Source organism: Hyposmocoma kahamanoa, unplaced genomic scaffold (assembly GCF_003589595.1).
Source record: "Hyposmocoma kahamanoa isolate Upper Pololo Valley unplaced genomic scaffold, ASM358959v1 64, whole genome shotgun sequence".
Lineage (NCBI taxonomy): Eukaryota > Metazoa > Arthropoda > Insecta > Lepidoptera > Cosmopterigidae > Hyposmocoma > Hyposmocoma kahamanoa.
This window is the reverse complement of record NW_020653852.1, coordinates 16693439-16712189: the sequence shown is the minus strand read 5'-3', so window position 1 is coordinate 16712189 and position 18751 is coordinate 16693439. Positions and strand designations below refer to the sequence as shown.

At 37.6% G+C, this 18751-nt stretch overlaps 1 protein-coding gene across 1 annotated transcript in view; it reads right to left on the bottom strand.

Annotated features, from left to right (window-relative positions):
* Positions 1-1970: 1970 nt before the first annotated feature.
* The window catches only part of LOC113230845 (FAS-associated factor 1), a 22684-nt gene continuing 5903 nt past the window's right edge, over positions 1971-18751 (bottom strand). Inside the window, exons 5-16 of the mRNA XM_026464943.1 lie at positions 17891-18062; positions 16658-16802; positions 15443-15571; positions 14689-14818; positions 13754-13899; positions 11296-11450; positions 10845-10981; positions 7796-7958; positions 6989-7085; positions 5267-5407; positions 4250-4327; positions 1971-3046 (exon numbers count right to left, since the gene is read on the bottom strand). Coding sequence (XP_026320728.1) covers positions 2966-3046; positions 4250-4327; positions 5267-5407; positions 6989-7085; positions 7796-7958; positions 10845-10981; positions 11296-11450; positions 13754-13899; positions 14689-14818; positions 15443-15571; positions 16658-16802; positions 17891-18062 — 1574 coding nt within the window. The 3' untranslated portion in view covers positions 1971-2965. The remainder of the gene's footprint in view (positions 3047-4249; positions 4328-5266; positions 5408-6988; positions 7086-7795; positions 7959-10844; positions 10982-11295; positions 11451-13753; positions 13900-14688; positions 14819-15442; positions 15572-16657; positions 16803-17890; positions 18063-18751) is intronic.

Genomic DNA, 18751 nt, shown 5'->3' with positions numbered 1-18751 from the left:
GTGGGAGCTCGTATATCGGTCAGACTAAACGAGCAATTGTCGATCGTATGAAGGAACACATCCGAGCAGTAAAAAACAATGATGCATAGAAGTCGGCTATAGCACAACATCTCACACAGACTGACACTAACCACTGGATCGAGTTGCATAGCCCCAAGGTACTCTCGATAGAACGTCACTACATACCACGGTTGGTACGAGAAGCCATCGAGATCACGAAGTACAAAACATTTAACCGTGATGATGGTTTTAAACTGTCCAGTGCATGGAATCCGGTCCTTAGTGCGTGTAGTAATAAAAACAAAAACACCTCGAGTTCAGTTTCGCGTGGATATAGTGAGTGTGGTTTGTGTGAAAAAAGTGAGTGACAATGGTAACGCCACAACAAATCGCGATGAAGGTAGTCGTCGACAGCGCAAGAGGGTAGACAGATATGTCTGCTCTTAAAGCTGTCATCTGCCGCCATCCAGTCAACCCGTGACCATGGAGCGTGCAACCGTTCCGAAATATCGGGAAAATAAAAAGAAGTCATACCGTGGTAAGAAACCTGATACTAGTGATAATCATTTATTGAACCAATGTATCATCGAACTCAAATGGAATGACCTACCTCCTCCCGTAAGAGAGGCGGTGTCTCTATCGTTACGGACATTCAACCGTTACATAGCTCACAATGGCTATTTGACAAGCAATCACGGGATGCAGGTTTCTTATAATTCGTGCCTTGTGTGTTGTTATACTGGTTTTTAATAATTTGGAATTATAATAGCATTTTGCATTTTCATTATTAGTGATCTTCAGCCTATGTATGTGATTAATTATAAATATTTATGTGTTTTCCTGACCATTAAGGGCTTTGGCCGAAAATCAGTGAGGACAAAGTTTTTTTCTTTTCTTTTTTTTAAATGCACTTCATTCTCCTCTGTAGCCGAGTCATTTGACGTGTGTTTTTGTTTATTATTATTATTATTCATTTGCATATTCTTTTGTTTATGTTGTTTTGCATGTCAAATAAACTATTTTATTTTATTTTTATTTTGTTTTATTTAAAAATTGCGTTGCATTATAATAAAATTTTAGTAATATGTTTATAAATTTCATTAGCACTTTCCTGAGCATACTTAACATTTTGGAGATGGTATCGCACCCTTGGTGTCTTGACAGGCAACAATGACACTTGTGTATGTCTGTTCAGGTACTGGCTATTCAAAGGTCGACTGCTGAATCTCCCGCCACACTTGCATAATGAACTTTATGGTCAATTTTGTAACGTACTAGATACGAGCCAAAATCTTCCGCGGAATTCTCGCGCATGCTCGAGAATGCTCACGCATTCGCCTAAGCCTACTTACGCCTAAGGCCATTTAACAACTTTTCAAGAGAGAGATGTTTCCTAGGTACGAAATTAGTGGATAACTCTTTTATGCTTAAATAAGAGTTACACAATTTCAGATATTATACATAATATACATAGTTTGATGTAAGTAGTTCGTATTATTTTTGAGTTAATTTTTTTTTATGATACATGAATTATTTTGTCATGTGTAGAATGTACGTAGAAAAATTAATAGGGATCATCCATTAAAATTTTTGCCGAAATCGTCCAGAAACGTGGAATGAGCTCTATCTCGTGCATTCTCCTAATAGTTCTGTTGACGGTTTTGTTGTATTTTATGTGAACGTATTTATTGATACGTTATGTGTAAACAATATCGTCGCCTTCATCACGAGTAGACTTACCATACGATATTGACGGGATAAATGAGGCAATCAGTGCAAAAGTGATGTAACAAGTTTAATTCTTTTTCTACAATATTACTTTAAATCATACTAAAGTAAATAATTATTTTATATTTGGATGCTATTTTCATGTGTAAATTTTTTTTTATACATGAAAATAGCATCCAAATATAAAATAATTATGTACTTTAGCATCATTTAAAGTAAGATCGTAGAAAAAAAACGTGTGTTACACCAGTTTTACGCTGATAGCCCTCAAATATAATATATTAAGACTCGTGGTTCACTAAATGAGTACCACTAATCACTAACAATACAGGTTTCTTACCACAGTATGAGTTTTTATTTTATTTTCCCAATATTTCTGAACGGTTACACGCTTTGTTGACAGGGGTTGACTGTCGGGAAAATAAAAAGAACTCATACCGTGGCATTCTTGCCACGTGCCATTTTTGTTCGTGGTTCAAGGTTTCTACCTGTGATTAGTGATAATCTGTCGACGGGACTAGGTTATTGAGATAGTTCGATTCTAAATTTCATGTTCTGTGATATGGTGTAAATAACTCGCCACGTCAAAATAGTAAGTTACAGATGGCGACACGCAGTTGAACAATGCGCAGAATTCGACTTTATGGTCTCAATTAGAGTGCGGTATGAGGTGCAACGAAAGGGGCGAGGCGTAACTAAAGCAACTTACCGACGCCTGCGCCCCAATTGGTCTGCAGCCCTCAATCGCTTCTCGTCTCAGCTGAAAACTGTACACCTGCGCAGACGGCCGCCAGTTTGTTCAACTTACTTGTCGCGATCTGTACGTCAAATAGTATTGTAATTATACAGCCCAAATTTAAACCTTCTATAAAAGAGTTAGTAGTCGGTAGCTCACTTGCAGTAGTAAGAATAGGGTGATGTACTGTACTTTTTACGGAGGCACATGTTTTCGTTAAGGAGAGGTTATCGCGTTTTGTCTATAAACTTCAGATGAAATTCAGAGATTTTGAAATAATATGACGTGAGTGGTGTGGCCTCTTGCGGCGACCGCGAGCAGGCAGACGCAATATAGGATGGCCTCCAGGATCGACGACCTGATAATTATGAAGGTGGTCAAGGAACGTATGCAGTGGCATTTTGTTGGGCCTATGTTCGGCAGTGGATATCTTTCGGCTGGTGATGAATGGAGGGGGGATGACGTCGGCGTAACTCGTGCGGAGCGCGAGTGGGGCGCTTCTCACCGCTCCTCAAGCATGACGGTCTCTTGGGGATACAGTTTCAGCGCACGCAATGTACTGCTTGGAGATTCTGTCGTCAACTGGAAGTGGTAAATAAAAATATTTTAGCAAAATGCGCCCTGACGTCTCGAGTTTGATTACCGGTAGGATCAAATTGGGAAATGAAATTTCTAAGTTCTGGTCTGGGTGTCCAGGAGTTAATTTCGTTCCTTTCGCATTAAGGCATGCATGTTACACTGCGCGCTGGTCAGGTTTTTTTGTTATTTGCCATTTTTCTCTTGAGTGATAAGGTTGTGTCAGAGCTATTGCAATAGCTCTTGATGACGAAGTATTGGAAACACAAATTGAAATTAGCAAAAGAAGGTGTGTACATCCTTGTAGCAGTAGAGCTCCTTGTAAAAGAGTTCGTCCAGGGTAGTACTGCCACCTTACCTATTTCTGCCGCCAAGCAATAACGTCAGCATTATTGTGTTCCGGTTTTGAAGGATAAGGGTGGTGGTAAAATTACAGGCACATGGGACATGTCAACTTATGTCTCCGGATGACGGGCGCAGTGGCAGTGCCCGTCAGATCTTTGGAATTTAAAGCTCTGAGTGGCACTGTAATTGTCACGGACAGGCGTGTAGCATACCATCAGGCGCAAGACTTGTTCGTCCCGTCACTTGATGCTATAAAAAAAATATCCCGCCTCGAGAAAACGAGAATCCGAACGAGAATTTGCCACGCTCTACAAAGATTCAATAGATGATTGGATGATGAGAGCATTTTGCGCTTTCGACTACCCTCCGGGTGCTCGGCGAATGCATTCATATTACGATGTGTCGCGATCGGGCCGGGTTGGAACCGGGAAAAAATACCCGACACCGCGCCCCGACTGTGTCTCGGCCGTGGCAGTCTCGGCCCGGTCTAGCATGAGTTCATGCAAAAGCATATCGAACCCCTCTGACGTAAAGTATCGTATGTCTAAATTGCTAAGCTTACAGGGGAGCGCTTTAAAGTTTTGAATTCACCTTTAAGCTCGTTACTCACACAGAGTATTATAAAATCCTAGATATCGGCTAGATGAACAACCAACCAATTTATTTTATCATTTTACAATTTATTTTAGCTTCATTAGCTCACTTATACAGATATATGACCGTGACACGGCCGGCACAAGACCGGAGCCCCGGTACGGTGTAACATGATTCAGCCTTTATGAGTACATGGAGTTAACTTGTAGAAAAAGATATCTCTTTCATTAATTTAAGAATAATATTTGGATAAAACGTTTTTATACTTACGTCTCTTCTAGGCCAGCTAGATATGACTTTGTAGTTGTCTTGGGGGAAACCTTCCGATGCGAGGTAGTCAAATAACGCCTGAAAATTAATTAAAATTATTTAATGTCCACCAAAATAGATGCGGTTGAAGGCGTTATGAAAGAAAAGAAAGTTTTTCTTAAACTTAACAACGTAAATGTTTACAACACCTATTTAGTAGCAGTAGTGCGAAAGAGTTCGTCCAGGGAAGTACTGCCAGCTTAGTTATTTCTGGTGCCAAGCAGTAATGTGAGCATTACTATGTTCCAGTTTTTAAGGGTAAGGGTGCTGGTGAAATTATAGCCACATGGGAATTGTCAATTTATGTTTCAGGGTGACGGCCGCAGTGGTAGTGCCCCTCAGATATTTGCGATTTAAAGCGTGGTACTGCAACTGTCATGGACAGGCGTGTCGCCTACCATCAGGCGCACGACTTGTTCGTGCTATCACTAGGTATCCTAAAAATAAATTTATATACTGAAAATTAACATCCAAATGATAATCTCGGGGACCCAACTGTTTGCACTGTGCACGCTGGTCGAGGAGGTCTCGGGTTCAATTCCCGGTAGAACCAATTTGGGGAATGAATTTTTCGAAATTGGTTCCGGTGTGGGTGTTTAGTGTGAGTTGTGCACAGGAGTGAATACCGTTGCTTTGTCACTCACAGTACAGAAAATTCCTTAATTTGAGACCAGGGGGTCTAAAAAGGCCGCATGGGCAGAATGATAATATGATTTAATTGACAATTCATATTATGAATTTTCAAACGAAATAAAGAACGCAATTCATCTATTTGACAGTGTTCTATAGAGACGTTAATTATTTTGTTGGATTTAATTGACAGTTCATATTATGAATTTTCAAACAAAACAAAAAACGCAATTAATCTATTTGACAGTGTTCTATAGACGTCGTCATAGTTTACGTAGACGTAGTTAGTCGTCGTTATAGTTTGTATAACTATGTCCAATTTTTGACAGTGATTCCGGAATACAGTACCTGTAGCGTGTCGGAGGCGCGGAAGCGGCGTTCGAGACAGGCGTGGTGGGGCGGCGGCAGGCGCACGCGGATGCGCGCCACCGCGTCGGCCGACGACGGCGGTTCCGCCGGCACCAGCGCCGCGGCCGCAGCTCGCGCCGCCTACAAACCATGTACTTTTACGATGTTGGCTTAGGTGGCGAAATATTAATTGCACCGATTCGTCTTATCTTTACAGTACAATAGGACAAAGGAGTGTACCGTCTCGTGCCATCTGTATAGTGCAAACAATTAGTTTAAATACTTTTATGCATTGGCACTTAATTCTAAACCTGAACATTTTTATGAAAAGAGTCGGCAGTTGGTATTTTACGAAATACCCACTGTTCGAAAAACACGACCTGTTGAGCAAAAGAAAAGAAAGCAAATAAATAATTGAAAACTAGAATTCAGAAAAAGCATACAGCGCACCCATGACTGGCACGATGGACCAAGACCGTTAAATCCGTGTACGCTTTAAGAAAAAAAAAGTTAATGTCCTTTCTATTACAATAGAAAGGATAAGCAGTTCCAAGAGATAACATTCAAATAAATAAAATAATAATGTGACAAAATAAAATAAAATAATAAAAATAAAATAATAATGTCACAACTTTGAATGTGGGCTTTTGAATATTAATAAATCGCAATACTGTCAAACTGCCATTCCTTTGACGATTTGTTGAAATGCAATAAATGTACTGTAAAGTAATTTTATTTTCGGCATACTTGCACGTAAATAGTATGATTGCATGGCATGGGTGTAATGAGAAGAAAAAATCGCGAAGGTTTTATTTGGGTCATTATAGTCAAGTTAGTCTGCATGGAATCATACTATTTACTTAATTAAAGTTATGTAAACATACAATAATTTCTCTGTTTGTGATAGTCTGGCGCGTATACGTAAATAAAAGGTTATTTAATAAAATTCATGTATTTACGTTAAATTTTTATACAGAATAAATTTTATCTACACACATATTATTATCATAAACACTCCATGATGTGTCCAAAAACCCCAAATTACGACCAGCATAAAGATAAACTGTTTTGTCAGAACAAATTTCTTATCTGTGAAAATGTTATTATTGCTTAGTATTAACATCGAATTACATTTTATTATGACATTCGACTACCGAACATCTCTGAAAAACGAAACAATTTCATTCGACCTCAATTCTAATATCAGTCAAGATTAAGTTTTATTTGAAATGAAATGTCAATAGCAAACAATTTTGACAAATTTCACACGTTACTTGATATCGAACAATATGATAGTTGGGTCCGACTCTAGTTTGTCTATGAATTAAATAATAACTACGATTGTGTGACATGCAAATGTTTTTATTTGCCGCCATTTCGCCAGTCGTAACATACGGTTCCTGAACACATCATAGAGAGTTCATAATATGTGTATAGATAAAGCAGTTTATGTAACGGTACATAATTAGGCATTAAAACACATAAATCCACACTCGTGTTTTAATGCCTTTCATTATGTAACAGTCACGTAAGCTACTATATCTTTATCTTTATTTACGTGCAAGTGTGATGAAAAACATTGTATGTTTCACGGGCGATACGGGAATTACGAACCTGGACCTCGAAAGCCCTGTCTTTGACTTCAGGCCTCTAATCGTCTCGTTCGTAATTCCTTACTTACCGCTCTTAATTGTAGGTGCTAAAACTCGTAATACGACTTACAGCTTTTCTCGCCTCCTCCATTTGTCTTTCTGATTCTACTCGCTCAATTTCCTGATTTCTTTCTAACTCTTGTTGTTTCTTTATTTCTTCTTTGGCTCTGTAAAAATAGCAAATAGCATCATTTGTTCGACAAACACCTGGAGAACCTGGCGCGATGGCATATGGTCTAAAATCTTTCCTTAGTAATGATCTGTGCTCTGCAGCAGAACGTATATGGGTTGACGATTGTGATTTGCCGTAAGTATTGGTCTCACTTCGATATAGTACAAATTGTTATTACAACTATTACACCATTAGTAAAGAAATAAATGACTTTACAGTAATACAAAAAAATGAGGTTCGTTTTTCTATTCATGGATGCTGTACTGCCGAGAACGCTTTCCAGCATTGTCGTGACTACATGTAATTCACTTATTTATATTGTAAATCATCCACCGCGCCTTTCTCAAGGTGTTAAGGTAATCGCACACTAGTTAGCAACGCACTGCTGCTGTCTTATACAGACTTTTAACTGTAAATTACTATAACACCGAAAACCTGTTAATATGAAGAAATCCATATCATCTACATACGCTCACACACAAACACACTTATTTACAAGGAAATTAAAATTTATGCACAGTACAATAATTGATACCTAATGTTGGGGGAATCACTAACTCCTAAGATATAGGATATCCTAGTTTAGGAGTTAGGGGATCACTTTTAAATGGCTTTAAATCTTCTTCTTGTACAACTAATGCTTTTTTGTTCTCATGCACCTTGTAATGTCATTGTTATTCTTTATTAAATAAATTATTATTATACCTGTCGGCCTCGAGACTTCGTTGGTAGGCCTCGTCCTGTTCCAGTTTAACTTTCTGCCTGGCGTCCCGTTCGCGTTCGAGCCGCGCGTCCTCGCCGCGCTGCGCCGCGAATCGTTCAAGAGCCTCCACCAGTCCGCCCACTAACTCCGACACGCCTACGTTGCCTACACAAAAATACAAAATACTTGAAGCAATTTTAATGGATGAATAATATTGCAATTTGTAAGTTTTATTGAATGTCGCGATGTTTCAACTTGATATTCAATAATTTTTGTGAAATTACTCCACTAGTTTTTTTTTATAATAATAACGCACACGCTCAACATAGCCCCGCACTAGTGAAACCCTGTGTCGCGGGTGCCATGGACACACATATAGACAACCACAAATTATACCCAAACTCACGAGAGAAATAAATGTAGACCATACAAATATTTCTCCCGGCCCGGGAATCGAACCTGGGACCTCTGCGTGGCAGTCCGGCATGGTACCCTTTCGGCCGTGGAGGCAGTTAGTTAAAACTAAATAAGAAAAACATTCCTTCGATCCGGATGTATACGAGTCAGCGTCTTCTAGCAAACCGTGGCAGACGCTATGCCAACTAAGTCACGGAACGAATCAACGGACCTTACGAATTTTTCTATATGCTTTTTGCAGATCTTTTGTTTTTGCTTATTAACGACTTTTTTTACCGTAGCGTAACACTAAGAAACAAATTCCTTTTTGTTCGACCTCTGTATTAATAATTATAATGAATAATAATTGTTTACCTAGAATATGGTTTATAAAAGAAGTTATGAGTCAAGAGCGCATCAAGCTTGAAACTATGGATCGTTCTTATCACGAGAGGCACAAGTGTCGAGTTTAAATTATAAGTTTGACACTTGACGTGCTCTGGACCCTGTATATATACTTACCTCTCACACTCCGAGAATTGTATTTACAAAAATATATTTGAGAAACTATATTACGTAATTCCATACTATTATTAAATTATAGCCGTGGTAGCCTAATGGTTTGACCTACCGTCTCTCAAGCAGTGGGTTGTGGGTTCGAATCCGGGCTTGCACCTTTTCGTAATTTATATGCGAAATTCTATTTGAAATTTTCCATGGGACTATATAGACTAACGATGATATAAAACACCACCCTGGATAATATTACAGGTGCGACTTTCATTTTTGCGTTCCAAAGTAGCTAATAAGGCTTTTTTCAACGACTATCGAGGCTTTGCGCGAGGTGATTGACACTAAACGAAACTGGACGAACTCTTTCAAAAGGAGTGGTTTTAGTTTAATAATTTGTATGTGTATAGTGAATTTAGTTTTACACGAGTTGGAATATTAATAAACGTGTTATACGACCGCTAGTCAAGAAATTGGCTAAGATATGACGTCGTTTTCCATAAACTATTTTTTTATAGCCATCATCATCATTCTATTTAAGAGACAGACTCTTGTTGGTGTAGCTTCTTCCACTCCTCACGGTTCATAGCCAGTTCCTTGACCTCTTTATAGCTGTTCACTTTGATTATACGATTCTTATTCGATGAAACTTTTTTTATGATCGATAACGATGACGTGCTAAACGAAAATGGCGGACTGAGCTCAAGCATGTGGTACTCCGCGTACTGTTGGTACACGTACACGCCCACAAAGCAATTCTATTATTGTTCCGTGCAGATCATCGTTAAGACTATTTTATCAACTGCCTCCGTGGCCGAACGGTTACCATGCCGGACTGCCACGCAGAGGTCCCAGGTTCGATTCCCGGGCCGGGCGAAATATTTGTATGACCTACATTTATTTCTCTCGTGAGTTTGGGTGTAATTTGTGGTTGTCTATGTGTGTGTCCATGGCACCCGCGACACAGGGTTTCCCTAGTGCGGGGCTATGTTGAGTGTGTGCGTTATTATATTATTATATTATATATTTAATTTTAATAAAGTTTCCATTTTCTGTGTATGGTAAAAGATTTTGTGTTATATGAAACGAAAGTAAACCAAGTATCGCTGCAATATGGTCCACTTTTTTGAGAACGTTAATAGGCGTTAAGCGTTCTTTGACTTTCAGCTACTCTCGCAATCTTTAGTCGCGGACTCGCACATTATTTATAGCGACCGGTTAAAAATTTATATCCATCTAAATATGTTATAAAATAAGATAATTGAAGGGGAGTTACAGTAATTGTGTACGGTTTACAATCGCACAATTTAGTTTTGTTTATTTTATTCCCTAGTTTCCGCGGCCGTTTGTTTACCTGTGCACATAAGCAATAATCTTACATATACGTAAGTCTTCTTTACCTTGAACTTCGCTGTCAACTTCAAAGTAATCAGAAAATTCAACAAGAAATTGTCTCAACGTTGGAGAAATCATGTCAAGTGTAAACGAGACTTCTAATTAAATGTCATAATGTAAATTGTGCTACGTTTAGAAATAAATGCTAAGAATTTTTAATATATTTAAAAAATCGTATCTTTTTGCTCCATTTTTATCTCATTCGTTTGTCGTAGTCATTCTATACTTATCACAGAATAACATTTAACTCTGTTTACAAAGTAACATATTAATGTTAAATTATTTTAAAATATTAACATAACCTCAAAAAGAAAATGTTGCCTATTCTGTAGTTAAAAAATATAAATTCAGTATATTTAGAAATTATATGAAAATACAAATAAAACCCTGTATCTGTGAATGATGATCGTCAACGTTCTTTTAGCTGGTACAGGACTATGGAATTTGGGCATTGTTCTTTCAATATAAAATAAAAACGTAACTTGCAATAATAATAGGTAATGAACTTTCAACGATGTGCCAACTGAGTAAAGTTTAAATTATATTAACAGCCCAGAATTTGTTACAACTTTTTAAATTAGACACCACAACCAATCATTATCAAGATTTCATAGTGATTAACATTATGATAGTGTGAGTTTCGGCGACAGCGGTTCCGTTACAGCAGCACAATTTTAGAACAATCGTTTTATTATTATATAATTAAAGCTCATATTGTATAATTTGAACGTGTCATATATTGATACTGACCGTTGATGACGGAGTAAATTTCGGTGTTGGAGCGCACGCGCATGATGATGACAAGCGCTGGTAGTCGGTCCACGGGGATGCTGCGGATCGTCATGCTTGCCACCGGGCCCAGCGCGTTGCCCACAGAGTTCAATAACCTGCACAAACAACCATTTCGTACGTTTGTTAAAAAAAAAAAAGGTAGGACCATTGTTGACCAATATGGAGAAGAGAGGTGTTTTAAACCACCACTATTATTCAACTTCGTTATTTGGACTAGTCTCAGCTTAGTAAAAATAACTTCTGTTCCGAACCGGCTACTGGACGGGGCAGATATAAATACTTTTTATATTTTTAATTGCTTATTGACAATGTATCTTAACCGACTTCAAAAAAGGAGGAAGTTCTCAATTAGTCTGTATTTTTTTGTATATATGTTACGCGATTACGATTTGTTAAAGAGGGTACTCACATGTTGTTGTTATGTGGATGCGTCAAGTCCCATCCGTAGACGATGAAGTTCTCGTTTAACGTTTGTAGTACAGTCTCGCAGCCTAGCAGCTGTGCGCAAAACACGTTCGACAGTACCGATTGTTCGTGGTGTAGGTATACGCCTAGTAATTTTCGCTGAAAATATGTAAAGTGTTCAAGGGTTACAGTACCTAAGCAACAAGCGCGTTGTCCTGTGAAAAGCACAGTACCGTGTCTTCTTTTGTAATGCAATATAATTATAGTTGAACAGCTTATGGGACTCACCACATTTATTCACATGGACTCGTCTTAAGCCGGTCAGAAACACCTTTATGTTCATACAGTAGCAGTGAAAAAGACGTTTTGCGTTTCGCTTGAGCTCGAATTGCCGACGCGAACTGCACAACGTCGTTTTCGCTCTTATTACTTGGGTGTAAAGATTTTTCTAACCGCCTTAATTTTATCAACACATGTGTAGCTAACGTCATCTTGAATGAATGTTTCCTATTTATAAGTTTCTCATTGTTTTCTCTACGTACATAATCTACGTTATATGTTGTACTATTTGTTATATTATAAATAAAAGTATGAATATATAGGTACCTAAATTAATAACTAAGTATGTTATAATTATTAATACAAAGATCGAACACTCAGAAAAAATTCCTTCGATCCGGCCGGATTCCAACCGACGTCTTCTAGCATACCGTGCCAGACGCTATACCAACTAAGCCACGGTACACACCAGCGGACCTCACGAATTTTTCTGTGCTTGCGTTTTGTATTTTGGTTATTCAACGACCTTTTAGCCGTAGCGCCATCTATGAGAAATCTGTGATATTTCGTCACCCAGTTAGCTACCTTTACAGCTACCAGGCCCGGCTAGAGATGTCGCTATTCATTGTATTTAAATTTTATTGAATATATAATATATATTATTTTTATGCGAAATTACTTCACTAACCGTTAACTCAAGTTTATTCGCCTATAATATTTCTACCTACTATGTGCTATTTTTAACCGATTTCAAAAAAGGAGGAAGTGCTCAATTCGTGTGTTTTTTGTGTCTGTATGTTACGCGATTACTCCGATATTTGTGAATCGATTCTGATGTTTCTTATTTGTTGGAAAGGGGGTACCTCAATAGAGGTCCCATTCATATTTGAAATAAAATATTCGTCCTCTAAGGTTTAAATCAGGGAATAAATCCTGTTTATTGGATTTCACCCACTTTCCGTTAACCGATTTTAATAAAACTTGTGAAATAGATGTAATTCCTTAAACTTAAGTTATAACTTTATTACATTGACAATTAATGAAATGTTAAGAATACTGAATATCGTCAGAAAAATCTTGTTGAAATTATCCCGTGTGCAGTGTGACATAACTGTTCCATAAACGGTCACTGCTCCCGCACGGCGCAACTATATCGGAACCGATTTAGTTAAGCGGTAGACCTGTAGACGCTTGTAGAAGCCTTGCAATGGCGCGATTGCGGTGCGGCAGTCGCGCGTCTGTAGCGCTTCAATTTTTAGTTCGCTATAGCCTTTTTTGAAGACGAGTAAAATGACATTTGTTGGGTTGCCAGTTTTCATAAAATTTTAAATAGTTATGTATTTGATGTCGATAGTTTTATCGATGGATTGTGAAAGAAGATACAATTTTGCCAAAAATGACTGAATTGTGAACGTTACTGCATATGATTACTAATTGCGTTATTGCGTTCTTTATTCTTATTTTGGACAGTTGGCCTATCGTATCGAGATCGATTTTAATTCAATTACATTTTAACAAGAATAGCTGGATTTGTTAATTATTAATTGAAATGAAATGAAAATTTATTTGTTTAAAATATGGTGAACAAAAGATGGAACACAGTAGAGAAATAGAGCTCATATTTTACCACAATTGGCATGCAAAATTATACTTATAGTGATTAAATTAATTAAAATGAAAAACTTTACAATATGTCTCCTTTTTGTATTTTTCATAAACACAGTTCAAAATACAGTATGAATAAAAATTGACAATTCAAATGAACTTGTGCTCTGTAATTGTATCAATAATGGGTCGAGGATGATTCAAATGAAACAAGTTCGGCTATTTATCGACTGCAATCACTAGCTGCTCGCAACCGGGCAACGCTTTACGCAATGAACTGACATTTTACTCCGTCTTAAAAAAAGACAGACTACAATTGTGACTGCAAAAATATTGTATGAAAATTAGTAATAGCGCGGCTGCAACGCCATAGCGAAGCCACTACAGCACTTCTACAAGCGTCTAATTTAACTTAACGTGTTTCGTTGAACTTGCTTTAGAAAGTTACCGAATTAACATTTTGTTACTATATCTATAGCGATTTTCATATCGCAAATGTGAACGCTATATAAATGAAGTAAGGTACAAAATTTTTCTAAGAATCTTTAGATATTATTTTTAGGCGTGTCCCATCATACCTCATTGGCGGGTTTGAGACAGGCTTCCTTGATGGCGTCCTGTAGGGTGCCTTCGAAGAAATTGGGCGTGTTGGGCCCGTAGCGTGAGCGGAACCGCTGTGAGAACTCGATGCAGCCCAGCGCCTCATCTTCCACATTTTCTGACACTATAGTAAATACACATTTCTCAAAACATGCTCGGAAATACTTGCATTATTTTCATATAAAAAACACCCAAAGCTTGTAATTTATGGACCATGTGACTCTTTACCGATCTAGGCCAGGAAAGTGAGCATGAACATTCACTTCTGCCTGCTGCTCTAAATATAAATAAATAAATCGATACCACCCACGTAAGTTGTTGTAAGCCAAGATACCATTTTTTGCTTTTTATATATATCGTTTTTTTTATGTATTCAGGTTCCATATTGGAAAGTAAACATAGCAACTAAGTAATTTCGTTACTTTTAAATAAGGAACCTATAATAATAATAACGCACACACTCAACATAGCCCCGCACTAGGGAAACCCTGTGTCGCGGGTGCCATGGACACACATAAACAATTACAAATTACACCCAAGCTCACGAGAGAAATAAACGTAGGCCATACAAATATGTCGCCCGGCCCGAGAATCGAACCTGGGACCTCTGCGTGGCAGTCCGGCATGGTAACCGTTAGGCTACTGAGGTAGTTAAACATAAGACATAAGTTGACAAGTCCCATGTGCCTGTAATTTCACCAGCACCCTTACCCTTCAAAACCGGAACACAGTAACGCTGACATTACTGCTTGGTAGCAGAAATAGGCGAGGTGGCAGTACTACTCCTGGACGAACTCTTTCACAAGGACCTCTACTGCTACTAAACTATATTACCATGATGTTCATATTTTTGCGAAAATACTAATAATTACTTTTGGCACCTTCCAAAGTTCGTAAAATACTGTATACTCACTAAGCGGTTGCAATCGCTCCGACTGAACAAGGTCGACGAACATATTGTCGTCCTCTGCCGTGAAGCCGTCTGTCGGGTCTTCAACTTCCTCCACTGAACTATTGTCGCTGTCCGAACTTTCTACTATTATCTGTTAACATAAAGCAGTGCGCAGTGGCAGTGATAACGCACCTACTACTTATTGTTTTTTTTTAAAGCGGTAAAATAAACTAAAAAACTTTGGTATCATTTTTCTCTTTTTTTGGGCATTTTTCTATGTTCATCGCGATAACTTCTAGTGAGAAAAGTGATAACGAAAATACAGTATAGATATACATTAAACTGCGTCGTCAGAAGTTCAGCAGACTACTATTAAATGTGCCTGGAAAAACTATGTCAAATTTAATATTACTTTTAATTAACATTTTTTCAATTTTGTCCATTATACATTTTCTTCTCTTTAGTCTTCTATTATTTCCTCGCATCATTTGAGAAAACCACTATATAAGCCTCGGCGGGACCGGGGATTGCTTGACTCGTATTAATTAAAGGTCTCGATGGCGCTCGGCTTTGTAACTCATACTCGTCCGGCAATCCCTTACTTCTGCCCGGCAATAATGTACTATTCTAGCTTAAACTTAGTAAAATTCGTTTTATAAGACTCAGCCTTAGTTCGGTAATGAAGCCCTACCTAAATTCCTACCAATTATATAAAATGTGAAAAACAAAGGAACTCGTTTTTTCGAAGTCTTTAAAAAAAAGTATTTAGTATTACCCTCTTGCACTCCTTCTGTTTGTTGTTGGTGGCGCGCTTGACGGTGAGATCGTGCTGCGGTAAGTCTAACCCCACCATCGCTAGCACTGTGTCGTCCAGTCCTGACACCTCGGGCCAGCCTGTCCACGACTGTACAATAAAGGGTTTTATTTAGGGTTGCATGTGCAATAGGCTACTCGACAGAAGGAAAAATTATCTCCGAACGGCAGTAATTTACAAATATAAGATTGAAAAATAATTGTGAGGACTAGAGCATATTGCTTTATCCCTCGCCCACGACTTCCCTCTCTCACCTCCTTTGCCCTTGCACGATCTGTAAGTACGTGTGTTAAAATAAACACAAATTATTTGATTATTGAGGTTTTATTCATGTATATAACATTTTTGAATTCTTATACTGAAAAAAATAAAATTTTTCGGTACCTAATCTCTTGGTTCACTACGGTATGAGATTGTCTAAAGCCTGTATGACGTCACGAATTCGCAAAAAACAAGGGTGCGCGTGCTTTCGGTTCACCATAATAATATAACGAATAAATGGTCTCATATAAACACTACTCGGCTTGGAGTTTAAAATTTCTATTTTGCCTTTACGGCTTTAAATTCAAAAATATATAAATGTACTTCAATAAATTTCAAAAGTAAAGGATTATCATTAGCTTACGCTAATGAAAAAAATGTAAATTCTGCCTAATCACATTTTTTTTTCTCGAAACGGCGATACACCGCACTGCGCTTGACATGTGGCTTCTTATGTGTCAAACCTAAACTGAAAACTGTGTGCAGCCGCTAGGTGGCGTTAGTAAGACACGCCAATACAAGACAGTATTACGTGGAATGACTTTTCGCTGGCTTTCTAGAACAGTAGTCTATCGCAAAAACATCTAATTCATCATAAAGAATGTCTAAAAAAATCAGAGTCGTAGACATCTGGCGCAAAAAACCGACGAATAGTATATCGGCCCCATATTGTGACCTAATTATTTCTAATAGTAGAAAGCTCTGTGTTTTATTATACACAATAAAATTTAGCATGTTCTGAATACAGTTGTGTAATAAGTTAATAAGTAAAAAATTAATTATTTTGGTTAGAGCCACTGTTCTCGAAAAGCAGGGATTTGTATCTTTCAGGAGCTCGCTACGAAAATGAATTGTATTGCATTGTGTCGCAATACTGACATATTTAAAAATGTAAAGCTTATGCCTACAACCAACCTGATATCTGAAAGGTATGTCTGTGAGGGAATAAATATCGTTCTTGACCTCTCGCACCGTTTTGGTACCAGGGAATTTTAGCGTGTATTCTTTATCGTCGTGTTTCACACGAAGCACGTATGTCGCCGTCAATCTCTCCGCAACCCTGCACACAATACAAAATAAATGAAAGCATTGACACGAAAATTAATTTGTAACATTGAATACCATCATACAATTTTTATATACAAAATTATACTATAGATGAGTATGTTTTCTGATTTCTTATAATTATTATAATAGATCGAAACAATAAGAAAAGTTAATGCGATCCGGCTGGATTCGAACGAGCAATCCCAGGCAATCCGTGCCAGATGCTCTGCCAATTAAGCCACGTAACGAACCAGAAACCCTTACGAATTTTTCTATGTGTTTGTTGCAGGTCTTTGTTTTTGGTTTTTAACGACGTTTTTCTACAGCCATCAGTGTTTTGATCTTTGTTGTAATAATTATAACAAACTAGTGGAGTAATTTCACAAAAAATAACTGAATATCACGGTAGTAAAACTTTTTGACATTCAATAAATAAAAAAAAAATGTTTTGTAATATTCCGAAGAGCCTTTTATTATAGGTATAAGGCACTTTATTGTATGAAGAACGACGCACAAAGTTGCTAACGTCTTTCCTTCAAATGAAACATTATTTTCATTTTATAGGTTCACAAATTAATTACAATTCGAGTCATCCAATTGATGAAACACCAAACTATTTATTTACTCGTAAAGCAGATTCCCCTGAGAAGAATGAGTAAACTCTAGGGGTTGTTTTTTACAGAATATATTTTTAACTACAGTCGGAAATATCGAAAAGCTAAACGGATCATTCTTATTTGTCATCCAAGAACTTTTACCTTTTGTGTAATGTTGTTTTTAGTCAATCAGTAATGTATATAATGCCCCTTAAATGAATTTGTGACTATGTGAAGACGAATGCTGAGAACAGCCAGTTTAGCTACGTACATCTTTAAAATAATAGCTTTTTATTTGTGTTTTTTTTTAAACAGACTATTCTGTTTTGTCGCTGATGTTACATAATTGGGCTTCATGAGTATAACTTACAAATGATTGGTTGTCTACATAAAAAGTATGAATGAAATGTAATCAGTGCACCACAAAGAAATAAATTAATTCGAATTGTATTTATTCACGTCTGTAGTAGCTGTAAAATTAAGAACAAGTTTCGGTAATACTCACTCATCGTCGGCCATAACTTCGTCGGCGGGTTTCAACCGTAGTACGGAATTGCGCGGTAAGCCCAGTGAGCCAAGAGTGGCCGAGGAGGTCGCCCGCGAGCCCCCCAACCCTGATATCTGTTGTCGACATACCGGTATGCCGCACACTGCTTCTAACCGCTTCTTTAAATCACCTACAAAATAAATTATGCAAGCTTTACTACTCATTACATTTTTGTGCTATGTTGTAAGGAGATAATTAATGGGAGCAAAATTGTCAACGGTTACTCTTTGATATTTCAAATTTAAACCCTTTGCTAATGGTGAAGGTACAATGTTCAACATATAATGAGTATTTTATCAGTATTTTTAAATTCCATTAATCGAAGAAAGACAGAGTCAAGAAACTCTGGGTTCGCGGAGTAGCAAATTAATTTACTTCCATTTTTATTAACATGGTCCTCCGCAAAGTAACGCCTGAATCTAATAATTACTCAAGAAACTCTGACATTGTCTTTCTTCGATTAATGGTCACACCTGATTAGTAATTTATTTTTACAATCACTTTTTCTTTAGAATATGTGCGTATTTGACCTCTATCTCTCCTCATGGTAAGTGACGATGAGGTCGATGATGGAGCATGTACATTTAAATAATGCATGTTCACTCTTGCCTTGCCTTTGCTCATCATTTGTATATGTCGCAGAAAAATGATCAAATCGGGGACCAGATTAGGGATTTGACTAAATCACTAGGTTTGTTCAGTAAAACGATAAAATATGGAACTTGTCAATTACTCTCCATGGTCACGGGTTGAATAGACAGATAAAATAGCCAGGTCGCTAAGGAAGTTTTCCATAAAAACTGTTTTCACCCCCTTAAC